A 27,615-nucleotide genomic window follows, 5' to 3' on the forward strand; every position below is an offset into this window, starting at 1 on the left:
TTGGAGCCAAAGAAGAACGATTAAAAGTCAGCGCTCTGCTCCAATCAATAATGCTAAAAACCACAAAGGAAGCCAGAAATCTTGGTGTAGTCATGGACTCAGACCTGAATTCAACAGTCACATTAAGACAATTACAAAGTCAGCCTGACCATATGGTCTATGACCTATGGTCATGAAGGATGGGTCATGACCGAAAGAACGAGATCACGGATACAAGCGGCCGAAATGAGTTTTCTCCGGAGGGTGGCTGGGGTCTCCCTGAGAGATCGGGTGAGAAGTTCAGTCATCCGGGAGAGACTCGGAGTAGAGCCGCTGCTCCTTTGCGTTGAAAGGAGCCAGTTGAGGTGGTTCGGGCATCTAGTGAGGATGCCTCCTGGGCGCCTCCCTAGGGAGGTGTTCCAGGCGTGTCCGGCTGGGAGGAGGCCACGGGGTAGACCCAGGACTAGGTGGCAGGACTACATCTCCGCACTGGCCTGGGAGTGGCTAAAGATTCCCCAGGCAGAGCTGGTTGATGCTGCCAGGGAAAGGGATGTCTGGGGCCCCCTGCTGGAACTGCTGCCTCCGCGACCCGACCCCGGATAAGCGGATGAAGATGGATGGATGGACAAAGTCAGCCTACTATCACCTGACAAATATATCAAGGACTAAAGGATTTATGTCTCAGCAGGATCTGGAAAAACTTGTCCATGCATTTATCTTCAGTAGACTCGACTACTGTAACGGTGTGTTTACAGGTCTCTCTAAAAAAATTGATCAGACAGCTGCAGCTAATTCAGAATGCTGCTGCTTGAGTCCTCACCAAGACTAAGAAAGTGGATCACATCACTCCAGTTCTGAGGTCCTTACACTGGCTTCCTGTCTGTCAAAGAATTGACTTTAAAATACTGCTGTTGGTTTATAAAGCACTGAATGGTTTAGGGCCACAATATATTTCTGATCTGCTGTTATGTTATGAACCATCCAGACCTCTCAGGTCGTCTGGCACAGGCCTGCTTTCTGTCCCCAGAGTTAAAACAAAACATGGAGAAGCAGCGTTCAGTTTCTATGCTCCACATATCTGGAACAAACTTCCAGAAAACTACAGGTCAGCTACAACTCTCAGTTCTTTTAAATCAAGACAGAAGACTTTTCTTTTTGCCGCTGATTTTTATTATAATCAAATAATTATTCATTCATACACTGCACTGTAACTTTTATTCCTGTATTTTATTTTTCCTGCATTTTGTTTTAATGTCATTTTTTGCATTTCATTTTATATGACCTTTTATGTGTTACACTTTGTCTTGATGATTTTAATGTCTCATGTAAAGCACTTTGAATAGCCCTGTTGCTGAAAAGTGCTATACAAATACACTTCCTTTGCCTTGCCTTTTGGTGCCTATTTGAACAGACTGCATCGATCAATGCACACACTCGATTTGAAGTCTATTGTTTGTTTGAGTTTAAAAACAGTAATGTGAGTCTTTCCAGTACCCTTTTTATCAATAAAACAACATTTTTATAACCACATCTCCTTGATTGGGAAGGCATTTAGAGCTGCCTGTCAAATCATGGACTACTTATTCAGACTCGGAGGATGTCTTTGCTGTACAGTGGGCTAAAATGCACTAAAGCAATAAAATACAATATAATAAATAGCAAATAACAAGAGACAAACAAGAAATACAAACATGAATAAATGGGGTGCTAAGCTCATGATTTAATGAATGCCATGAAGAAGAGGTGAGGACAGGACAGATTTTAAGGCATCCAAGGTCTGGGTAGTTCTAATATGCAGCACTAGGCTATTCCACAGCTTGGGGCCAGCTACTACAACAGCTCGGTCACCTCTGGTTCTGAGCCTGGATTTAGGGGCGTCCAGGAGCAGCTGGTTGCTTGACCTGAGTGCTCTAGCGGGGCTATGGACGAGAAGGAGTTCAGTTACTGTAGGTACAGAGGAGCCAGGCCGTTCAAAGCCTTAAAAACAACACTTAAAATCAATCCTGAAGAGGAAAGGAAGCCAGTGCAGGGAAGATAGTGCAGGTGTGATGTGGTCATGCTTTCTTCCAGTCGGAAGGCGAGCAGCAGCATCCTGCACTAGCTGCAAACGTCGGAGTGAGGACTGGTCTAGACCTACATACAGAGAGTTGCAATAGTCAAGCCTAGAGGTTATAAAAGCATGAACAACCCTCTCCAAATCTTTAGGAGGGAGATAGGCCTTGACCTTGGCTATGAGCCTTAACTGAAACATTAAGCACTGTCAAAAGTAAAACCAAGGCTTTTTACAGCAGAAACATTTTGGAGGCTAGGGAGTCCAGAGCACCAACAGAGTCATCCAAGTGAGCAAAATGTCCAAACATAATGGCCTCCTTCTTGAAATAAAGAACTCCTTGTTGCATTTTGGAGGCCAATACACGACCGCACACAGCACAGGAGGAGAGCAGTTTCATTCGAAGAACTGGATCTCAAAGCTGGAGTAGTATATGGCACACACGCACGAGAGTGTGTGTATGTGTGTGTGAGTGTGTGTGTGTGTGTGTGTGTGTGTGTGTGTGTGTGTGTGTGTGCATGTGTGTTCATGTGTGTGATTGCGTACTGTAAGCGTGACTGTTGTGCATGGGTTTGCACATATGTCTGTGTGCATTAGTGTGTGTGTGCATGCCTTTGTGTGTGCGCATGCCTTTGTGTGAGAGCGCGTGCACACTTGCATCAGAGATGCATGCGAGGCATGTCACAGCCGTGGCCACAGCGCCAGGCGCAGGTCAGGAGGCTGGATCAGATCATATCATCACACCTGGCCGCAGAACACATGTTTCTCTAGGGGTCACTGAGCACATGTCGCTTCATATGACTGAGGGAGAGGGGGAGGAGGAGCTGACAGCTGGAGAGACAAGCCAGCTCCAATCAGCGTCTCTCTCATATATCACTGGATGGAGCCAGGATTTTTTTTTAAATAGAGGGAGAGGGATGAAGTGGATGATAGCGGATGGACGGATAGGGGATGAAGGTAGACGAATAGAAATGTGACAGATAGAGAGATAAGTTTTTAGATAGTGTGAAAGAGAGAGAGAGAATAAGAGAGAGAGAGCGAGAGAGTGAGAGAGAATGAGAGAGAGAGTGATTGAGAGGGAGAGAGAGAGTGTGAGAGAGAATGAGAGAGAGAGGGAGAGAGAGTGAGAGGGAGGACAGGATGACAAACCACTCCTGAACCAATGATCTTATTCATGTATTGTGGAATCAGCCCAGCTGCTAGATTAGCCTTTCCATCTGCACTCCCTCCACCGAACCCTGAACAAAGCTATAAAAGAGTTGTTGACTTGTGCCATAGAAATGATCTATCTGTTTATGGGAACAAGCGATTCCCTGTCTGGTCTGTAAATACATGCCTCTGTCTGCTAACCTATATGTGTGTATTTATGTGTTTAATACCAGCAGGGTGATCGTTTTATTGACTTGGCTGTTGGAATTCTAATAACGCTATTAAATCTTAGAAAACGTATTGTTCTGTGAGTTACAGTCAAATTAACAGGGAACAGGTCTGTCTATCCAAGATAGAATAAAACCAAAAAAGATTTATGAATGTCTAAGGAAGTCTCCAGAGAGTGGATCAATTTCTGAAGACCCGTAGATAAGAAGTAATGAGTGATTTTCATCTGAGAAAGAAAGAGAGAGAGAGAGAGAGAGAGAGAGAGAGAGAGGGAGAGGGAGAGAGCAAGAGACAGAGACAGCAAGAGACAGAGAGGAAGAGAGAAACAGATGGACTCATGCATACCCCCTATATGGTTGGTACAGATGGCGTATCTCCATATAAAAAAAAAGCACTAAGACCAAAAAGTACTGTTAAGCACAGTAACTGTGAGCTATACTGAGGATTCAGATGAAGGTCTTTAGCATGATACAGTCGTTGCTGCTCTCCGTTCAACATGCGGCGTGAACGGTTACTTCTCATGACTGTAACATGAGTGCTAGCAGGGTTTCCCAGCAGCCAGTGCGCATATGAGAGGACAATATGGGATGTCCAATAATAAGCCTAACCAACAGTATGGTGAATGTGCCAACACTCTCTTTAAGTAATATCTATCTAGTAATATGTAATAATGTACAGTCCTGTTGGAGAGTCATGAACTTTAACCCAACCCTAATCTACCTTGACCCACACTAACACTAGCCCTAACCTTATATTTTCTGACCAATACAACATATGCGCACACACATACACATAGCACAAACACTTTGTCAGCACTTTGAGATTGTCTCACAAGTGCTTCATAAATAAAATGAATTATTATTTAGTATTATTAAATAATACGGGCAGTGGCTAGTTTTCTGTGCAAAACTAGAATTGAGAAGTAAGATGCCACATTCCCTCCACTAGTCTGGGGGTCCTCCTTGGGCAAGTGGTAGTACCCCCTAGCCCCCCCACCTGGGGTTACAGGTAAAAAAAACCCTGATGACAGAACAACTTAAAGGAAGAGAGACCCGGCCCGGAGGAAGCCGGGGCCCTCGTCTGGAGCCAGGCCCAGACGGAGGGCCCGCATGCGAGCGCCTGGTGGCCGGGCTTACCACGGCCCAGCCCGAACAAGCAACGTGGCAACACCATCTCATCCTCCATCGTCCCGTGGACCCACCACCCGCGGGAGGAATTGTCGGGGTCGGGTGCGCTGCCAACTAGGTGGCGGTGAAGGCGGGGGGCACCGACGGACCGGACCCGGGCGGCAAAGGCTGGCTCTGGGGACATGGAACGTGACCTCGCTGGGGGGGAAGGAGCCGGAGCTTGTGAGGGAGGTGGAGCAATACAATACCAATGACACCTGGTGCGGCTAACCTCCACGCACAGCACCGGCGCCTGAACCAAATTCCTGGATAGGGGTTGACCCTGTTCTTCTCCGGAGTTGCTCACGGTATGAGGCGTAAGGCAGGTGTGGCTATACTAGCTAGCCACCAGCTGAGCGCCTCTGTGCTGGAGTTCACCCCAGTGGACGAGAGGGTCGCCTCCCTGCGCCTTAGGACTGTGGGGGGGGGGGACTCTGACTATGGTTTGTGCTTATGCACCGAACAGCAGTTCAGAGTACTCGGCATTCCTGCAGACCCTAAGTGGAGTCCTATTTGGGGCTCCTGCAGGGGACTCCACTGTCCTACTGGGGGACTTCAATGCACACGTAGGCAATGATGGAGAAACTTGGAGGGGCGTGATTGGGAGGCATGGCCACAACGACCTGAACCCCAGTGGTGTTTTGTTGTTGGACTTCTGTGCTAGTCACGGTTTGTCCATAACAAACACCATGTTCGAACACAAGGATGCCCACAAGTACACCTGGCATCAGAACACCTTAGGCCGAAGGTCAATGATCAATCTCGTTATCGTATCATCTGATCTGAGGCCATGTGTTTTGGACACTTGGGTAAAGAGAGGGGCAGAGCTGTCCACTGATTACCATCTGGTGGTGAGCTGGTTTCGATGGCGAGGGAAGCTTCTGGACAGACCTGGAAAACCCAAGCGTGTAGTGAGGGTGAACTGGGAACGTCTGGAGGAAGAGCCTGTCCGGAGAGATTTCAATTGCCACCTCCGGCGGAGCTTCTCAGGCATCCCTGTGGAGGTTGGGGACATCGAGCATGAGTGGTCGGTGTTCAAAGCCTCCATTGCTGAAGCTGCGGCTAGGAGCTGTGGCCTCGGACACCGTGGTGGACAGCGGTGGTCAGGGAAGCCGTCCGACTGAAGAAGGAGGCCTTCCGGGATATGTTACCCGGAGGGCTGCGGCTTCGGCCATGACCAAGGCAAAGCAGCGGGTGTGGGAGGAGTTTGGAGAAACCATGGAGAAGGACTTTCGGTCAGCACCAAAGTGTTTCTGGAAGATCATCAGACACCTCAGAAAGGGAAAGCGGGGGACCATCCAAGCTGTATACAGCAAGGAGGGGACACTGCTGACCTCAACTGAGGAGGTTGTTGAGCGTTGGAAGGAGCACTTTGAGGAACTCCTGAACCCGACTTATCCACCCTCTACGATCGAGGCAGAGCCGGAAGATGATGGGGGGTCGTCAATTTTCTTGGAGGAGGTCACTGAGGTACCCATCTCAGGATGGGTCATGACCGAAAGAACGAGATCACGGATACAAGCGGCCGCAATGAGTTTTCTCCAGAGGGTGGCTTGGGTCTCCCTGAGAGATCGGGTGAGAAGTTCAGTCATCCCGGAGAGACTCGGGGTAGAGCCGCTGCTCCTTTGCGTCGGAAGGAGCCAGTTGAGGTGGTTTGGGCATCTAGTGAGGATGCCTCCTGGGCGCCTCCCTAGGGAGGTGTTCCAGGCGTGTCCGGCTGGGAGGAGGCCGAGGGGTAGACCCAGGACTAGGTGGCGGGACTACATCTCCGCACTGGCCTGTGAGCGGCTAAAGATTTCCCAGGCAGAGCTGGTTGATGCTGCTAGGGAAAGGGATGTCTGGGGCCCCCTGCTGGAGCTGCTGCCTCCGCGACCCGACCCCGGATAAGCGGATGAAGATGGATGGATGGATGGATTATTAAATACACACACATACACACACAAGTCCTATGTCAACACAATGCAAAGTTAGCCACGCTACATGTGCATGTGTGTGTGTGTGTGTGTGTGTCTGTGAGTGCTTGGGGTGGTGGGGGTGGGGGGTTCTTATCTGTTTTGCCAGTAATTATAGCTGTGTTTTCTTCCTCAGGGTGACTGAGCAACTCCTCTATCCACTGACAGTGAATGTCATTGGAAAGGAATTAGGGAAATTTTGCACCTGGAAGTTTGGTTGCAATTGCATTTGTAAAAGTCATCTTATTACCATTTCATGAGATATGCAAATTACACGGTGCAATTTACAAAAGGGTTCAAGGTGCTATGCATTTAGATTTCTTTCTTCTCTGTTTCAGACTGCTTCTTCAAGGAGCAGAGAGGCAGGATATGAGACTGGGAACAAAACCTCTGATGATATGGGAAAGTGAATTCTGGGTATCTCATATAAAGGACAAAAGTAACCTCTAGCACCTGCGCCCTGGACCACTTGGCTGGACATGTCTCTGTGCGTGTGTGTGTGCGTGCGTGTGTGTTTCTGTCTGTGTGTCTGTGTGTGTGTGTGTGTGTGTGTGTGTGTGTGTGTTACGTCCCCACACTAGTGTGTCCTGTATCTTTTGTTCTCTGTTGTGTTTTGTCTGTCTGTCTCCCTCAGGTGTTCATCAACGGTGTATGCAGTTCCTCCCGAGTTCCTTGTGTCCTGTCAATCAACGTTGGTCCAATCATCCTGTGTCCAATCGTCTCGTCTCCCTGCCATGTGTGCCCCATTGTGTCCAATCGGATGGCCGTCCACCTGCCCTATTTATAGCTCCTCCTGTCCTTTGTTGAGAGTTTTGTTATTGTTTTGCCTGTTTGTTGCTGTCGGTCTTTTTGTTAATTCTATGTCTTAAAAGCCTATGTTATAATTCTGTTATAGTTTGCTTTATACTTTATGTGCATTTATGACACACAGGGGTAAGGTGATAGGCAAGATGCCCTTAGGCGCCCCTATCATCACATAGCCTTAAAGGAGTAGTAAAGGGAAAATCATGTTTAGCCCTGTTTTAAGGTTACTTATGATCATATACGATGGTTCAGATCAAAATATTTAAAAAATCTTTCAAATTCAATTCAAGCGGAAGTTTACACACGTATGTGCTATGACTAAATAGGTCTATGCTAAATATTTAAAAAAGCCTTTCCAGATGAACTAGAATCTTACTTTATGGCGAATTATGTCAGAACGCCAACTAACAACTCGGTGAGTTTCTTGTCTTTGAAATTGAGAGTTTAACATGTTTTTTCAATGATTTTTCATGTTGCCCACCCACATCCATTGTATGACCAAAACGGTGGTAGAGCAATTATCAGACTTTCTCAAAAGTGCTAGTTTTGTCAACTTTTTAATCTGAACCATTGTATATGATCATAAGTAACCTTAAAACAGGGCTAAACATGATTTTCCCTTTACTACTCCTTTAACTCTGTTATTGAATCCAGGCTAGGAATGGGTGCCACCCATTGTATTTTTGGTTAGGTTAGATTTTTGGTTAGGTAGGCTAGTTAGCACATTTATATTAATTGCTTTGCTTTGGCATCGTTCATGCAGGGCTCTTAACTCACTTTTCTCATCATCCTCCCAGAACCGTCCCGAAATACAATCTAAGCCGTCCCAAAATGGATGTGGACCGTCCGGGATTTAAAATAGTCTTCAATTCTACATTATCACAGACCTGCGAACCTTGAAGAAAGTCTTGGAGTACCACCCATTAAGTGGGGGTCTGGGGGTCATCCCATGCATGTACTTTATTCCTACCCCATGAAATTTTGAGCATCAAACTATAACCTATACTATAACTAAACCTAGGGATGGGATGATAAACTCAGTGCATGATACCATGTGCTTGTCAATATAGGGTTTACAATCCGATAGTCATGATATGATATAGCCTAAATAAAACAAGATAAAAAAGTGTGACTAAGTAAACAATGATACTTGTTGTGTGTGGGCTCTGTGGCATTGGGGCATCATATTTCCTTTTCAGCATTGTGAGGAATGAACTTCAGTGAATCAAACTATTATCACAGAGGGAGGTATGCAATGCATAAACCAGTGTGTTTCCCTGTCTCCCAACTCTAAAATCATCAATTAAAATAGCACTTCCTAGTTGGCTGATAAAACTGGCAATTAATGCAATGTGTCTAATGGAAATATGCCAAGTTAGCCTTATCATCAGATAAATACAGCTTTACCACTAGCTAACTAGCTAGCAATTGGAAATGCATATCAAGTTGCTACGACAGTCAGTGACTGATTCATGAAGATGGCAGCATAAGTATCTATGTAGCCTATAGCTAAGTTGAAAGTCACGGCTAATGAGGAGCTATATATAACTACATAGCTGCAGCCACAGAAGCTAGCTAGCTATGCTAGGTTTGGCTTGGAGGTCAACTAGCTAGCTAGTTGCTATGTTAGTTAGCTAGATTGCTTGTAGAAGTTACCGTACAACAGTCACTGTCTGGAACATGTCTGGAACATATAGTCTGGAACATGTCTGGAACATGTCTGGAACATGTCTGGAACATGTCGTCTGGAACATATAGTCTGGAACATGTCTGGAACTTATAGTCTGGAACAAAATAGTCTGGAACATATAGTCTGGAACATGTCTGGGACATATAGTCTGGAACATATAGTCTGGAACATATAGTCTGGAACATGTCTGGAACATATAGTCTGGAACATATAGTCTGGAATTGCAACCGCTATGAAATGCTGCACTGCCGTATACAGTATGAATGAGACGAGCAGAGTGAGAGAAGACTGTAAGTGTTATATGAGAGAGAGAGAGAGAGAGAGAGAGAGAGAGAGAGAGAGAGAGAGAGCAGTAGAGGAGAGGAGAGGAGAGGAGAGGAGAGGAGAGGAGAGGAGAGGAGAGGAGAGGAGAGGAGAGGAGAGGAGAGGAGAGGAGAGACTATGTGGGAACTGCAGCGCGCGTGTGTTTCAACTGGCTGTCGGAGAGTTGGAGCGAGGAAACGTAGCATCGAAACCGCTTCAAATACACAGTTCAACATAAGACCCAATGAATCAATGATGAAATGTGTTGCCAACTATTTTTAACCAGCATGCGCAAAGCGGTCAAAATATTCTTGGCTGTTCACCATTGACATCCATAATGCATTTTCCCCTCCCCGATCCCATTTGTATGTATCACCGACGGGACGTCCTTAAGCTCAAGACCTGTATTCATGGTTCCCTTGCTTCCTGTTGTGACCCTTTATTTAGCCTATAAATAAAGACATTTGCACTTAATGATGTTTTTTATGGAGTTTGCTGCGCACCCCACCGTTGTCATAGTGTTAGGCCCGGCATTACCCTTGATGTAAAAGGTGAGTGAGTGCGTGCGTGCACGTTTATGCACGTGCGTGCGTGTGTACCTTTCTGGCTGTCGATGACAAAGTTTCCCTCCTCGTTGCCGGCAGATATGTTATATGTGATTCTGTCGCCATCAGGGTCCTTGGCCAGCACCGTGGCAACCAACGTGTTGGGCCCCGCATCCTCGGAGACGAAGGTCCGGTAGCTGTCAACAACAGACATCCCATCATCAACACCTTCCATCAACAGGGTGACAGCGAATAGTGTGAGAGTGAAAATGAGTGACTAGCACACCAGACTGTGGACTTGTCACGTGTAATTCAAACAGGGTGTTATGCATGCAAGTGGCTTAAGGGACATTGGGGGGGTACGTTAGGTAGGGGGTGGGCATTTATGAAGGCAGTGAAGTTGGTGTGCTGGGGCAGTGTAGGCTAATTGCTGCAGACTTCTGTGTGAGCTGCTGCTGGCACATAGACAGGAAGGGGTAGAAGTAGCCTACGTATGTTAGCGAGCGCAGTGTAAACAGCGACTTGGCCAGTCCACAGCAAGCGTGCGCTGTGGCTCGTCATATTATGCTGGATCTACTAAAGCTGCGGTTAATCGTGTAATCACCACATGCCATCGCCCTCAAACCGTAATGTTTCCAGTATCAACAGTGACTTGGCCAGTGTTCCTCAGTCTAGTACTTTGTACATACTATTTGTCTACCTCTGTGTAACTGACTCCTTTAAATTATTATGAGGACTAATGTAGTATATTTAGGCTGGTCGTATTTGCTGTTGAAGCGCATTGTGTTGCCTCTGTGTATGAAATGCGCTATACAAATAACATTTGATTTGATTTGATTTTTTGATGGTTTAACCTGATGATCAGTTTCAGTTGACTTTATTAATACCCGTAGGTAGATCTGGATACCGGTGATACTGGTATATCTATCTGAGACCAATTTGGTTAGTATGCGACCTCGCACAGTTACTGTAGTATGCATCAGGGCTGCAGGAATACAATATCTTAGTGGATTATCCAAAATATTTAATAATATTTATGCCCCATCATCCAGTTCATGTGACCCCCTTAAGACTGCCTGGTGACAGGACTGTCTCTCCGCACGTGTCCTTGACCTGCGTCTTCGTCTTGCTTCCTTGCTCGGATGACTAAAGCCATTCCATCTAGAATTTCCCCAGGAAAACGCACTAACTGGATTACACCCGCTTTCCAAGGGCAGTGAATTTCACCGCAAAACGATAAAGATGTGCGCTTTCCCCCGTAGTTTTCAGACTTAAAACAGAATACGAGATCAGTCTCTCCTTCCATGTTTGTTTGTGAGTGCCCACTTTTCCCTCGACCCTCCCATGCATGCATATGCATGAGTAGAAAAAGCACAACTTCCCATTCTGCACCGAATGCGGTTTTAGCCATACAGTATGTGGTCTATTCGTACATACTGTATACTGTATGTACCATGACATGTTTTTAGTCACACGTTGCAAAAAAACTACTCCTAAAATGGTCAGTAAATCTGCCCCTAAGAGACAGAGAGATTCACCAAGGCAGAGAGTGAGCTGTCAGTGAGATTGGCAGACCCACAGATACACAGGGGGTAAGAACCTAAGTGGAACTCTGGTTCCCAGGCTTCATATGGTGCAAATATCTAAGCTGTGACATTTATACTTGAGCTGTCTGAAGCCGGCCATGCTTTCCTCATGCCTGCCCTCTAGTGCCGCTGTCCAACAGTATCGGCGACTCCTGATTGGTCCAAATCTCACACTTCCAACGAACAGAGGGATACACCCCCGGACACACATGTCACTTATATCTGAGAGACTGAGGGGGCAGAGAGAAGTGACTGGCTTGTACTAGTCAGGTCCTCTCCCAGATAGGTGATGGATGGGTAACAAAGCAAAGCTGACAGGTGTTTCATGCCTGTGATTTATGTCCCGGCGTGGCGACACCCCCCCCCCCCCCCCCCTCCCCTCTTCTCCCCCTCCCTCCCTCCCTCCCTCCCTCCCTCCCTCCCTCCCTCCCATGTGACTCAACACCCTGTGCTCTGCAGGCATGCTCCCCCCAACCTGTAATCCTCAAGGCGTCTGCGCAGATAACACGCGCATCTTTAGAGGCGATCACATCTAAGAGGTTTGCGCTCCCGCTCTGCTCGCCCCCCGTGAGCCTCTCGCTGCTTGCCCTCGGCTGTCGCCACAGCAACACTGCAGGTGACAGGATGCTGACAGATGACGCGTCTCAGTCGGGTCGGTGAGAGGAGAGAGGAGACAAAGGAAAGTGCAGGAGGTACTGTAGGAGAGTAGGAGGTGCAGACAGGAGGTGCAAACACCAGGAGAGATAACGCCAAGGCCTTGGCCTGGGCTGTTAGTCCAAATATAGTCCACTGACAATGGAAACGCTAACTAAGGTCTGATTTACCTCTTACTTACAGTACATGTAAACAGCTGCACCACACTAACCTACAGTAACCCTTACTAACATTTACACAGCTGCATCTCAATATTTAAGCAATAACTCATGAGAGGGTGTAGTTTATTGCCAATATACCACAGGCTGTGATGAATCCATGATGTTTGTGTTGACCAATCCACGCAGAACATGCTGATGTTCATTTCCAAACGTTTAAACAACATAATTCATGACCAGGGTGAGAACTGTGAAAGTAGGTAGAATTATTCATGATGGTTCCTGGCAAGAGTCCTGTTTTCCCCGTACTGCCCTTATCTATCAGCCACACTCAGTTCCACACTCACCCCCTCTCATAGACACCAAGAAAACACCAAACACACACTCCATCTCATAGACACCAAACACACTCCATCTCATAGAGAGACCAAAAACACATTCCCTCTCATAGAGACGCCAAACACTCACTCCCTCTTATAGAGACACCAAGAAAACACTTTTTCTTCTACTTCATCGTGTGGGTTCGTTGTTACATCCTCCTCTCCCCCCAGGCTCGGGGCCGAGGGGCTATCCTTTTACCACCCCGCACCTGGGTGAGGGGGTCATCTGGGCTATATATCCGGGCACACCTCCAGGAGCCATGTCACCATTTCGTCATCCGGTAGGGGAAGGGCCGGCGGTCGGGATGAAATCACGGAGTCTGGAGGTGTTTGCCTCCCACTCCGCATGCCAGATGTAGTCCGCCCATCCTGCCTCGTTGATGTTAAGATCTCTGCATTGCTGCAGGAGATCCCGTGCAGCAGGCACAAAAGGGTGTCTCGACTTGAGAGTCCGCTGTTGCAGTGAGCCTGTCGTGGAACAGGTGGTTAGGCTCCACTCCATCTCATAGAGACACCAAACACACTCCATCTCATAGAGACACCTAACACAAGCTCCATCTCATAGAGACACAAGAAAACACTCCATCTCATAGAGACACCAAGAAAACACCCCATCTCATAGAGACACCAAGAAAACAGTCCCTCTCATAGAGACACCAAAAACACACTCCATCTCATAAACACCAAACACTCACTCCCTCTCATAGAGACGCCAAAAACACACTCCATCTCATAAACACCAAACACTCACTCCCTCTCATAGAGACGCCAAAAACACACTCCATCTCATAGAGACACAAAACACACAATTGGCAAGCTTCACCTACTTATCAAAAGTATTTGTATGTGTGTGTGTGTGTGTGTGTGTGTGTACAGCTGTGTGTTGACCCACCTTCACAGCCTCATACATCCCTCCCCCCACACCCACCCCCCCCTACCCACACCCACCCTTATTGGTAATTTCTGATAGTACAAAACTTCACAGGAGACCCAAGTTGTTCAGCCTTTACTGGTGTTTATTACGGTAACACACTCAATACAGCTTCACAATGTTCTGATGTACAGCCCCCAGCCCAACTGGTTCATCACCTTTTATATGCAGATCTTCAAACACAGTTTGTGTGTCACATAAGGCTAATGGGTTTCTTGGAACTTACGTGAGTAGATATTAATCTTGTTATTGAGTCATACTGCGAAATGGGACATTCCAGTCTAGAACGCTCTGACTTGCACAACTCACTAGGGACCTCAACTGAGCTCGCTGTTCTCTTCGTGTTGTTCTCCTCAGCCGAGCGAACTTGACCTTACGGCCAAACAACCCTCTAAACACTGCTAGTTTCCACAACACCCTCCGCAATGTTGTAGTTGCTATTGACTGCACTCACGTAGCCTACCAATTGTACCACTATGGGAAAACGAACCGTGGTTCCCAAATTCCCAGAGTCGGTGCACAACAGCAACATTTTTAGGAACTGCAGTCTGTATGGAATGATGCAAGACATGCATGACAATCCCTAGTTGCTGGGTAAGAAAGTTGTTTTGAGAAAATGTTTTTTCTGTAATATTCATTGTGAATGTGTGAGGGGAAAGTATGCGCTTTGGTATCATATGTGACGGCGGCTATCAACTCCAGCCATGGCTGATGACTCCCGTGTGCAATCCTACCAACGTTTGAGAGGTGGCGTACAATCGGGCTCACATCAGAACGCGCGGTGTGATCCAGGGCACATTTGGCATCTTAAAAAGTAGATTTAGATCCCTGGATCGTAGCGGTGGGGCAATGCTATATAATCCCCCCAAAGTATGCCAGATCATTGTACTGTAGTGTGCTGCATCCTGCACAACATTACCATGAGAGCCTGTCTGCGCATGGATGTGGGTCTGCATGGATGTGGGTCTGCATCCTGAGGAGCACGGAAATGAAGACTCTGACGATGGAGCCACCTGCCCACTTGCCTCATGTGCGAGCAGATGAGGGCAGACATGTCATGCAAAACATAGTCGCACATTATTTTACATTATTTGCTTTGCTGTCTCTGCAACCAAAGTTGTCGAATTACACTTTTGTGACCAGAAATACAAATAGGCCTACATCAATAGGCCTACGACCAAACATTAAATGAAAAGTAAGTAATAGCCTACGACCAACTTCGGCCTAAACATTCAGCACCATGGACAGCTCTGCTCAAACTAATATACAACTAATTTATTTTGGGATGATATGACAAACAAATGCAATGACAAAAGATGCAGTGACAAAAACAAAGGATGTCTGTTTTTTTTGCTTGGAGTTAATGAATTATATGTTCTCCTTTGTTCTTTTTCAAATCACTCCACCTCCGTTTGCAGTCCATACTAGCCTGTTGCTTTTCGAAACACCAACTGCGCTCACAGACTGGGATATAAAATCCCAAATATGGTTTTTAGCTGTGAGTGTGATGTGTTTTGCTTGTAATTGTGAGGTATAGGCTACCTACCTCGTCCGTCAGGAATTCCAGTTCGCGCTCGGAAAATGCAATCTTTCTTTTTCTCTCTGCTATCGTCCTAGGACATGCGTACCGTTGCGTGGGCAGTATTTATAGTACTTTACCATATCAGGAGCAAATTGCACTCAGCTGCAACACCGTATGGGCGTGTTTGTGTTAGAATATCATTAGCGCAATATCTTTAGTGAATAGGTCGTTAAGACGGAGCACATAGCGGGCACAAATGACACGCAGTTCATGGTGCTATTACCAGTTCATGGTGCTATTACCAGTTCATGGTGCTATTTCTAGTTCATAGTGCTATTACAAGTTCATGGTGCTATTACCAGTTCATGGTGCTATTACATGTTCATGGTGCTATTACCAGTTCATGGTGCTATTACCAGTTCATGGTGCTATTTCTAGTTCATAGTGCTATTACAAGTTCATGGTGCTATTACCAGTTCATGGTGCTATTACATGTTCATGGTGCTATTACCAGTTCATGGTGCTATTACCAGTTCATGGTGCTATTTCTAGTTCATAGTGCTATTACAAGTTCATGGTGCTATTACCAGTTCATGGTGCTATTACATGTTCATGGTGCTATTACCAGTTCATAGTGCTATTACCAGTTCATGGTGCTATTACCAGTTAATGGTGCTATTACCAGTTCATAGTGCTATTACCAGTTAATGGTGCTATTACCAGTTCATGGTGCTATTACCAGTTCATGGTGCTATTACCAGTTCATGGTGCTATTACCAGTTCATGGTGCTATTACCAGTTCATGGTGCTATTACCAGCCGCAATCCATTCTTTGTGAATTTGTGTGTAAGGACTATCTCTCTCTCTCTCTCTCTCTCTCTCTCTCTCTCTCACACACACACACACACACACACACTCCCTCAAACACACCCACTCCTTCGCTCTCACACCCACACCCACCCACACGCATGCATACAGTACACACACACACACACACACACACACACACACAAAGGCTTGGCTCGGTCTCAGTGCGACTGCCCTGGGCATGGCTGATTGAACATGCTTTACCAATTTGCTGAAAAATGGCCAATTAAAAGACCCACGGGCTGGAGCGCCACCAGAGGGGCCGCAACAATGGCTTGACACTGCTGCTCACCACTATGTGTGTGTGTGTGGGGGGGTGGGCAGTAATGCCAGATGACTGATAAATGGCCCAGCAAGACTAGAGAAGAAGGAACCAGTAGCAACCATGTCTAAATCATCTCTCCTCTTTCTTCAAGATCTCAGTTGTTTTCCAGCTTGTTTGGTTGTTTTGAGTGATTTTTTGGAAGTCTGGATAGTACACCGGGCGCACTGCCGCAACAGTTGTGTGGGATTCTGGGAATTGGCAGACGTCTGGATTTGTGGAATTGTGCCACAGGATGGCAGCTGTGCGTGGAGAGGATTGGGGCTGTTAAAGACACTGGGTGAAAGCCAAGAGAGACCGATAGACTGGATGAACATAGGCAAATTTTGGAGAGGATATGGCTGACATGCTCGCAAATGCAGTTTTAGTGTTTCCTGTGGAATTGATCTCTTGGTGTGGTGCCAAGCTGAAGACCACCAAAATAGGGAGGATTTATATACCAAAGTGGGGGGTCTGGGTCCCCCAGAAAAAAAAAGTTTCAGAGACCTAGTTTCCTGTATTCTGGTGACTTTTAAAGAGTGAAAATAACAAAATCGTGAGACATATAATTGAAAAGTATACTGAAACAGCATGTTTAGCCTACCTAAATGAATGCTTTCTTTAATTTAGAGTTATGGGGTGAGAATAATAGAAAAAAAAACAATGTTTGATGCCCATTGATGCTTAACTGCATATGCATTCCTTCTAAATCATCACTCTTTCTAATCTCTCATCCTGCCCTGTCCCCTTCCTTCTCTCTCTTCTCCTGCTCTCCTCTCAACAACCTCTATCCTCTCCTCTCTCACCTGTCCCTCAACTCTGTGCTGGTCCTGTCTTCTCCTACCACAATCACTGCCTTTTTTGCATAGCTTACATAAATAATAGGCTAGATTAGGCTACACTTAACTGATATTTCGTTGCATTTGCCGTTGCTTTGACTGGCTGGAGGAACGTTGTCTTTCGGTTCAGTCAGCCAAAAAGACAGTCGCTCAATCAGTCAGTCAGGGCAGCACCTCTGATTCGCATTTTTCAGGCTACTTGCGCTTGTGGTGTGGGCCGTCTCATTGACAAATTATGCTTGCTGACTGACAGACAGCAGCGCGTACGTAGAGGCTCCGCTTCGGCTCCGTTTCAGCTCAAACATAGGCTGGGCTACTGGGTGCATGTGTAGCTCCACGGCGTGTTTCTACACTGTATTTTTTAGATAACGTTACATATTTATCACACTTCAACTATAGGCTATTTTTTACTTTTCCGATCAGATAACTGCATGAGGCACTTGCCCGAACAGAGTTTACTGGTCCGGGGGAAGCAATAGGCTAGCCTACCTGACTGCTCTCAACATCATTAGGGGCCAGGCAGCGTAGCTATTGTATTTGCCTATATTATTATTATTATTCTCCATCTTCCACTGAAGTCTAACTTCCTGTGGACAAAAAAACACCAAAATTTGCACATAGCTCCAGTACTATACCCAAAGTCCTCAACCTGCATTGTAGGTCAATAAAGCTGAAGGTGGCGCTACAGCAACAGTCTAAAGTTTAAAACTTTAAAAAAACTCATAACAAATCAGCCATAGGTGCTATCACTGTAAAACCACCACGTGAATGTAGTCCCAAGTGAGACAAAACTTTCATACGTTGCAGGAATTTTGAAGTCCATCACTCTGATTTCTTCATAAACTGTAAAACCTATCAAACCTATCTCCTCCCACATTTTTTGTTCAATTGACACCAAAATTGATCTACTGTATCTTCAGACTGTCCTTACCAAAGGATCCTCACAGATTTTTGAAATATGAAAAATAGAGCCCACAGCACTTCAAAAAGTTTTACTGTTAACAGTTCTGTATACAGTTCCTATTAATTCTCGCCAAATCAATGTCTGATCATCCTCATAAAAAGTGACAACATTGGCCACATATCCAAGATGTAGTATGACTTTTTTCAGAATTTTATCTCAAAAATTGAATTTTTTAAAATATGTTTAATTCTGTCCTCTGAAACCAACACTTCATACAGAGAAAACTACGTTACCCACAATCCAACGCAAGCTCCGGAGACATCGCTGTTTTGCAACCCTACCCAGCCCCGGCCGAGGATTACAATGACTGAAACGATTGATTGGCAACTGACTGAGTACACAGCTGCTGAAGTTAATGTTCAATTATGAAGAAAAGCAAACAAAACCTGTAAAAATTAATAAACATATCTCATCCCACATTTTTCAATCAATTAACACCACACAACTTGCTCCACTGGATGTTCAGACTGTAATTCACAAACTCATTGACCAGATTGTTGAATTATCAAAATCGAGCTTACAATGCATCAAAATGTTTTACAAATGTTTTACGATACGATACGAATGTACAAAATTAACATTGGAATGTCAACTTTCTTGTTGTCCTCCTATTCGCTCGCTTATTGCTCCTAAACTTGTCGGAAATTGCCTGGCCCCGCCTCATCGCTGCGCAGCAGCTTTAATTCTACTTTATGTTCCTCTTCAAATATTGTCGGATGTCCATCTGGAAAATGTAGGGTTTATGCTTAAGGATCCGCCAGTGAATGATAAGACCAAATAAGCCAGAGATGGGCAGGAGCTGTCGGCACTTCTTGGAGCGTTATCTAGCTCTATGCTGTATATGAGTCCACTTATTACAAACAATAATATATTTTAAACTGCTATGCACCCTAGTGAGGAGTAGGCTAGGTAGCCTTTTATCACATTTTGGTCCAATTCAAACACTGGTTAAACACTAGCCTACATTATTTTGTAATAGGCTCGCTGAAGAAAACATCCCTTGATGCGCAAAGTCTTTTGAGTTGACCACAGAAAGCAGCATTCACGGAGCGCGCGGCCCAAGCTAATGTTGAAAATAAAAATGCGTGCACGACATTGTCATGGTTTTGAAAGCGCTTCTAGGCAGAAATAAGAAAGTTTACTGTTTTTAATTTAAGACTTTAATATACAAGGCTATATAGCCTAATTTGTATTATTATTTTTTGTATCAAATGTATGGTGTGGCGACAAGGATTTTAACCTTACCAGCGGAAACACTGAGTTTTAACCATACTGTACAGAACAGTGCACAGTGCACCATGGTAGCTGATGGCGAGGGTGTTCATCGCTGCTGAGTCAGGGAGGGTGAGGGTCAGGGTGTGAGAGTGAACGCTGCCACCTGGGCCCGACTGAACTGGGACTCACACGGACAGGGAGAACTCCGGCGCCTCGTCGTTGACGTTGGCCATGCGGATGCGGACGGTGGCGGTCCCCGTGCGAGGCACCTCCCCCTTGTCCACTGACATGACAACGAACTCGTACAGGTGGTTGGGCCTCTCGTAGTCCAGCGGGCCCGCTGGAAAGATGGTTCCGTGGGGGGAGATGCTGAAGTCTGGACTCAGGGTGTAGTAGGTCAGCTCAGCGTTCAGCCCTGAGTCACAGTCACTGGCCGACACTGGGGAAGAGAAACGGAGAGAGTGTCACTGTCTAACACTAGAAAGAGAGAGAGACGAGAGAGAGAGCAGCTCATTATGTAGAGATAAAGGAGAGAGGTGTGAGAAGGTGGTATGAGTCACCTGACTGCAGAGCGGGTGAGAAGAGAGAGAAAAGAAAAGGAGAGAAAGAGAGAGAGGGAGAGGGAGAGAGAGAGAGAGAGAGAGAGAGAGAGAGAGAGGAGTGAGTTTAAATCACTAGCCAGACTCCATACCGACTGTGAAAACTTCACCATGTGAAGTTACTGCCAATTCAGCCGTACTCTCACATCTCTGTTATACCTTCAACTGCAGGTCGGGAGCGACTGGCGTTTTGCAACATTTCTGTTTTTGCCTCCATGTTCTCAGTCTAGTGGAGGATGGAGCTTGCTGCAGATTGATTGCCTTGCTAAAAGAGAGATATCCACCTGGGACCAGAATAAGCATATTTTCCACTAACAAGAACATTTCACCACACAACTTTCCATGCTGGGATGCTGTGGTTCTCCTTGCTCTGCAGTTAGCACAGGTCACACACTCACACACATCTGTGTCTTAGGGGACTTGTCTGTCTATGAAAAACAGGGTACTGCTGGGTTGGTGTATTAAAATGACCATGATCATCTGAAATCACAGTGGAATAGGTTTCAGACAAATATCTCCTCTTTCTCTCTTTACCGTAATTCCTCTCCCTCTCTTAGGTGGATGTGTGGCAGTCTATCTCTCTCTCTCTCTCTCTCTCTCTCTCTCTCACATGCAGTTAGCTAACTGAATGAGGCTGTGGATGGGGACGAGAGGCACTCTGCTTGTCTGAAACTCACTCACCTTGCAGCAGGGAGGTTGCCGTGGTAACAGTCTCCGGAACGCTATCCTTGCTGTATATGGACTGTTGGAACTCGGGCACGCAGTCGTTCTCGTCAACGATGATGACACGCACCTGGCAGAGAGAGGGTAGGATGGATAACTGTTGGTGCTGTCCCATGTTGTGATGATGATGATGACACCATGATTCATGGTGTACTGTCCCTGAATGTTGTGTGTACTGTGTTTATTTCAACCACTGTGTACTGTACTGTTCTCCTTTACATTGCCTAACCAATTCGATCATTGCAGGTAGGCCTTTTAATTCCTGGCAGGGGGACTGCCGACGGAAACTAGCCTTTCGGCTAAAATCGGGTGCATTTACACCATGTGTTTATTAATGTACGTTGTCCCTCTTAATCAAATAAACTAAACTGAAACTGAAATAGTCTCTTTCTTCGCTTGATATTGTGACAGCAAACAGGTCTTAGCTGGAGGGTGGGTACAGGTGTGTGTTAGTGAGTACAGTGTGTGTTAGCGAGTACAACTTTGTATCATTAATGTACAGAAAAATAGCAATACACTAAAACACTTCCTTGTGGCACGCCACAGTCTATTGGTTTGGCATCCAACAGAGCCATTGACCTCTACTCTCTGGTCAATCCACTTGACAGTTGTATCATTCAGCCCCAGAGCCTTTAACTTATTACTGTAAGCAGTAGACCATGATTTACTGTGTTAAAAGTAAGACCATTCCACACAGTTTCCTTTCATCCATCTCCTTTCTAATAAAATAATTTAGATAAAGGAGGCATGAATCTGTGTAATATGACTTCCTAAACCTTGGTTAGAATTTCAGATCTATTCACTTTTTGTACAAGTGCATGTTTAGTGCAACTTAATACAGTGCCTCCAGGGAGAGGTTAATTACAAGTGTAACACAGGAAACTAGTGAGTACAGGTGTGTAGTAGTGACTACATAGTCTCACCCATAGATATGCCCCGCCCATCTAACCTGGGCTAGCGTCTCTCATTTGCTGCTACAACCTGTCACTCTTTCAATTTTGACGTCGATACACCCTCAGAACACTAGCTTGGGCGGCGAAGTAGCACAGACTCTATTATGTAATATGCAGAGCGCAGCGAGTCAACATAATATTTGAGTCTGGAGAGAGACTAGTGTGTACAGGTGTGTGTTAGAGAGTACAGGTGTGTGTTAATGACTACAGGTGTGTGTTAGAGAGTACAGGTGTGTGTTCGTGACTACAGGTGTGTGTTAGAGAGTACAGGTGTGTGTTAGAGAGTACAGGTGTGTGTTAGAGAGTACAGGTGTGTGTTAGTGACTACAGGTGTGTGTTAGAGAGTACAGGTGTGTGTTAGTGACTACAGGTGTGTGTTAGAGAGTACAAGTGTGTGTTAGAGAGTACAGGTGTGTGTTAGTGACTACAGGTGTGGGTTAGAGAGTACAGGTGTGCACTAGGTTATGATAGTGTTGGGAAGCTGTAGCGAGGGTGATGGTGATGAATGTGTGCTAGAGCCCGTTCTGGAAGAAAGAGAGACATAAAGCACAGCTAAATTAAATGTATGAAAGACGCTTTGCAAAATTATTATTATCATTGTTCCACTGGAGAACTGGCTATAAAAGATGTTCACTGCCGGTCCAGAGCCTGCAGCCAAGACACACACTCTCAGGAACACACACACGCAGATGAAGGTGCCCGTCTGCCTGCATGTCACTCTCTCGTGTGTGTGTGTGTGTGTGTGTGTCTGTCACATGGCAGGGCTGATGTCATGTCATATGTTGTAATTATTTTCATTACTCATCTCATACTAATCATCTCATTATGTTTAGTTAAAGTGATCTTCTCAGATTCTGTTTGAATAGTGCTGTATGAGAAACATGCTGAACTCTGGTTGTCCTGAGTTGTAGCGCTGAACACCTGCAGAGGTCAGATGAGTTCATCCAGGAAAAAGGGCAGTGGAGGGGAGATAAGAAATATGAAAAGATCAGAAAATCAGATCAGAAAAACCAACAAAGGTTAGGACAGCAGGCTGTTAAAAGGGAAAGATGAGAGAGATGGCGTAAACAAACTATCATGAAAGTAAGGAAAGTGGATAAACAGTCTATCATGAAGCGAGGAAAGTTGAGGAGTTTGATATGAACACACTGTCAGTAGGTAAGGAAAGATAAAGCACATGATGTCATTAAATGGAGAGAATTGAGAGCTATGATTGTAACGCTGGTTCTAAAAAATGACATCAGATGGTTCTAAAAAGTTTCTCAAGGATTCCACAGTGGTGTAGCGGTCTGAGAATCGGGTTCTGGTGAAGTCCCCTTGGGGACGGGGTTTCGTGCCCTGGTCTTGCCATCTGAAAATGTCTGAATCCTACGGTGAAGTGGCATATTGGGCCGCCACTCCCGAGGGTGGTTAGATTAATTTCAGTACAAGGGCCCACTGCTAAACGTATTATCACTGTGTATAATGTATGCAGCGTCTAGGCTACAGTGTATCTTCCAACACTTCATGCGTGAACAGTCCTGGAGTTGATTAATTATTTATGCAATATCACACGAGAGGGAGTGCTGTTGTAGCGAATATCAGCACAGCTGTGATTCGGAGGTAGAAACGAAGCCGCAGGCCGACTACCAAAGATAATCACGGCAGAGTGTGATATTGCTTTAATAATCACTCAAGTGTGATATTGCTTTTATGTAACATTTCTACAATCACAATTTATTAGTTAACAGCTAGTAAGCTAGTTCTCCCAACTTTAGCTCTAGCTGGGTCTATCCTAAGCAGGAAGCACGGCCTCGCTACGTTCGTCCATCAAAGGTTGAACTGGACTCTCGTCGACCAATCCCCGACTGGCTCGGAGATTGATTGGTTGTGCGTCAACGTTGCCGGCTTCAAAATCTACAAGTCTACAAGCCTCCGCCCGCGAATCACACCAGCGTATCTCCCAGTCTTCCCTCAACCCTGCCTCTATGCTGGCGACTTCAATTGCCAGCACGAGGATTGGGGGTACAGCACCAATACATCCGACGGAGAAAACCTAGCTGATTGGGCAGCTAACAACAGCCTGGCCCTGTTGTACGATCCCAAGGGTGCTGCCAGCTTTGTCTCAGGTTGCTGGAAAACTGGGACAAATCCTGATTTGGCATTTGCGAGCGTCGGTGTTCATAACCAGCTCCCTGATAGACGCGTACTAGGAAAGTTCCAGCGGTCCCAACTTCGACCATCGCTGATGCCTAAACTTGTGGACCTCGTCGCGAGTGAGCTGGTGAAGAGATGGAACTTCCGAAAGGCCAACTGGAAACGCTACCGCCTCCTTACCCATAAATCCACAAGGTGCCTCCCACCACCTAACAACAACAACGTGGATGAAGCCAAAAAATCCATCCCACGCGGACATCGCAATAGTTACAAACCGTGCTGGGATGCGGAGTGTGAGAGTCCCTACTGTATCTTGTTTTTCAGTGGCTGGAACCTAGAGACTAGTCAGGATTGAGGGAAAGATGAACAGAGCAAAGTACAGAGAGATCCTTGATGAAAACCTGCTCCAGTTCGCTCAGGACCTCAGGCTGGGGTGAAGTTTTACCTTCCAACAGGACAATGACCCTAAGCACACTGCTAAAGCTGAGGATACCCTACAAGATATAATGCCCGATTTTATACATGATTCACAATCCTGCTGAGTCTGTCCTAGTCAGCAGCAGTCTGCACTAGTTGGGGGTAGTCAGAGTGGCAATTTAGCACAGAAATTGCTAAAAAAAAGTGTATGAGGGGTACAGATTTAAATCGGCAAGTGTATGATGAGAACAGACTTCTCTTATCCAAGTCGGAGCGAGTCGGAGCATATCAAACATGTTTGATATTTTTGAGCAGATTCTGGACACAATCGTGTAGTGTAAACTCGTCCAGTCGTTAAATGTGCGATACCCAGTTTTTCAGTTGTCATACAAAAATCAGCAGAAGCCAGTCGTCTAGTGTATACTCCCAGTCATTTCATAATCTGTTAAGATTGTGAAAGTCTTCTAGTGTATCCAAGGCTTAAGACAATGAAGGAGTGGCTTCGGGCCAAGTCTGTGAAGGTCCTCGAGTGGCCCAGCCAGAGCAGACTTGAACCCGATTGATCTCTAGAAAGACCTGAAAATAGTTGTGAAAAAGAAAATGAAAAGAATTTAATCCAATTTGGAATAACATAACAAAATGTGTAAAAAGTGAAGGGGTGTGAGTACTTTCAGATGCAGAGGTTGGAGTCTGCTTGTGTCTCTTGAGGGAAAGGTGGATGAAGGAGGAATCTATGGGCTGCATAAGCCTTTGATTGTGTGACAATAGGACTATTTTTAACAGGATAGTTTAAAGTTTGATTTAAATTTATTTGATGATGCCACCCATAGGGCTGGGTATTGCCAAGTACGTCACAATACGATACATAGCACGATACATGGGTCACGATATGATTTGATCACGATACACTTTGATACGATACAATATTGCGATATATTTCAATACTCATACATCATTTACTGAACATTTTTAAATACAGCAGAAAATACAACTATATCCCCTGCTCCCGGGAGGTGATCTTGAGGAACATGAATGAATAAGGAACATGAATAATGTATTGATGATTTAATTCTATCCTTCATTTTATATATCTACATCTATTGCCTGTTAATAAAAATGAATGTAATGTTATTGCCCAGCCCTCTCCACCCACCTCGGCAGCACTGCTGAGGCTGTCCTGGTTCTCGCTGGCCCTGACCAGTAGGAGGTAGCGGTGTTGGTCGCTCTCATAGTCAATAGTCCTCGTCAGACTGATCTCCCCCGTCTCTGACTGGATGGAGAACAGGCTGCTGGGATTAATAACCAGGCTGTAGCTGATTGGCTCCTTCTGGAATGACATGGCCGGAGTGACCAGGAAGCTAGAGAGGGGGACAGAGAGAAAGACAGAGAGAGAGAGAGAAATATTGTTAAAACAAAAAATAAATTAGTAACCCAAACAAATATTACCTAACCCTAGTTACCTAATCGCAAGTCGTTATTCTAATTTGCTATGGGAAACGTTGATTTAATTGAAGAAATAGTTGCTAGGTTAATCGATTTCCAAGATAATAATTAATTGCAGCCCTAGTGTACATGTGTGTATTATGTGTGTGCGTGCATGTGTGTGTACAGTATGAGTATGTGTGTACATGTACAGTCATCCGAACTTCAATATTTCGCCGCATCTCATGGGTAGAGCAGCAACGACAGCAGCAGCGAAGTTTTAGAGGACCGTTCGGACCACTCCAGACCGCCTCCTTATTCGGTGTTGCACAATAGCTGCCAACTCAATAACGTTTAGATAACCCAATATGACTTACAATCATTGTTGTTACATTGTTACTTAATAAAAGTAATGAAATAATAACAATACAAATAAAATACAATAAAATGTCTTTCCTTCTTAACGATTTAATAGAATTCTAAATAGAATTCTAAACGTATCCATCCGACAGTAGGACGGGGAGTTGAACCTGTGACCCTTGTGTTAAAAGTCTATTGCGCTAACGATTGTACTACTTCGCTAGCCAGGTTTGTGGGTGCCTTGAATCAAATAAATATATCATGGGTTTGTAAATACGGGTTGAAATGAAATAGTCTTCACTAGTTTAATGCTATTTATTGATTGTATATTTAATGTCGTTACTCTGCATCGTTGAAAATAGGGGTTGAAAATGTGAGATTTCTGAGTTTCCGGTTTTCTAGAGATCTAAAGAATGAATGAAGTCCGATCAGTTGGTAAAATGATAACCCCTAAAATAACAATTATATGTAGGCTACTGTCTCTGCTGTAGCTAATCCAAAAAAGCAGTTTGCAATTCAGACCAGTCAAACTGAGAAACGTAGCCTACGTTAGGCTATAAGCAACAGCAACCAGATTGTCAGAGAAGCCTAGTAGCCTACTACACTGTAGCAGTGCTCTACTGCCCCTCGTGGTTGTGGGTTGTAATAATTATTTTACCGCCGCTGCCACTGTCGTTGTGGCTCTTGCCACGAGGTGCGGCGAAATATTGAATTTCAGATGACTGTATGTGCATGTGTGTGTATATGTATGCATGTTTGTGTGTGTATGAGTGTGTGTGTGTGTGTGTGTGTGTGTGTGTGTGTGTGTGTGCTACTCACACTTGCCCCTCGGGTGTGTTCTCTGGTATGGCAATGGTAAAGGAGGCATTGGTGAACTGGGGTGCCCGTTGTCCTGCTACCACGGAAACCATGGCAGGCGGGCTGCGGCTGCCCAGCCTATCAGCCGCCACCACGGTCAGGAGGTACTCCTTGTTTCGCTTCAGAGGAAGTCCCGTGGTCCGTACCTGACCGCTTTTCCTATCCACTTCGAAGCGACCATCGCCACCTACAGGGCCGGAGAACAAGGAGGGGTTCAGCTCTCTCAGCTGGTGTTAGATTTGATTTTCTTACCTGATTTCTTATTTTATGAAAGGGATAAATTAAGATATGGGCTACAGCTGACACCAGTCCAACACTCAGAAGACATGGGACCAATGAAGCAGTGTAGGTAGCAGAAGAAAAATCTGGCCTCAAACTCCATTCTAAACAGGGAGTGACCTACCGTCAGACAGGAAGTACTGTCTTCTAAACAGGGAGTGACCTACCCTCAGACAGGAAGTACTGTCTTCTAAACAGGGAGTGACCTACCGTCAGACAGGAAGTACTGTCTTCTAAACAGGGAGTGACCTACCCTCAGACAGGAAGTACTGTCTTCTAAACAGGGAGTGACCTACTGTCAGACAGGAAGTACTGTCTTCTAAACAGGGAGTGACCTACCCTCAGACAGGAAGTACTGTTTTCTAAACAGGGAGGCTGCGTTCCGAATTGCATACTTCCATACTATATAGTATGCCAAAAATACCAGTGTAATGATGATGTGCTAGCATAATATGAGTGTTTATCAGTTGTCAAAACGAAATGCCAACAAACTGGTTGTCAGACAGCTATGTGTTCCCAAATAAATGTTAAGCGTGATGAATACGTTACTTCACTGCCTGTTGCCATCCAGACACGGATGACCGT

General features: G+C 45.5%; 1 protein-coding gene across 1 annotated transcript in view; it reads right to left on the reverse strand.

The window, feature by feature from the left end:
* LOC311307694 (neural-cadherin) overlaps positions 1–27,615 on the reverse strand; it is a gene marked incomplete at both ends in the record, with an annotated part of 210,051 nt that overhangs the window by 131,118 nt on the left and 51,318 nt on the right. Inside the window, 5 exons of the mRNA XM_084436544.1 lie at positions 9,921–10,063; positions 19,473–19,722; positions 20,564–20,675; positions 25,265–25,469; positions 26,713–26,938. Of these exons, the coding sequence (XP_084292670.1) occupies positions 9,921–10,063; positions 19,473–19,722; positions 20,564–20,675; positions 25,265–25,469; positions 26,713–26,938 (936 nt within the window). The remainder of the gene's footprint in view (positions 1–9,920; positions 10,064–19,472; positions 19,723–20,563; positions 20,676–25,264; positions 25,470–26,712; positions 26,939–27,615) is intronic.

This window comes from Borostomias antarcticus (assembly GCF_949987555.1).
Source record: "Borostomias antarcticus genome assembly, chromosome: 4".
Taxonomy (NCBI): domain Eukaryota; kingdom Metazoa; phylum Chordata; class Actinopteri; order Stomiiformes; family Stomiidae; genus Borostomias; species Borostomias antarcticus.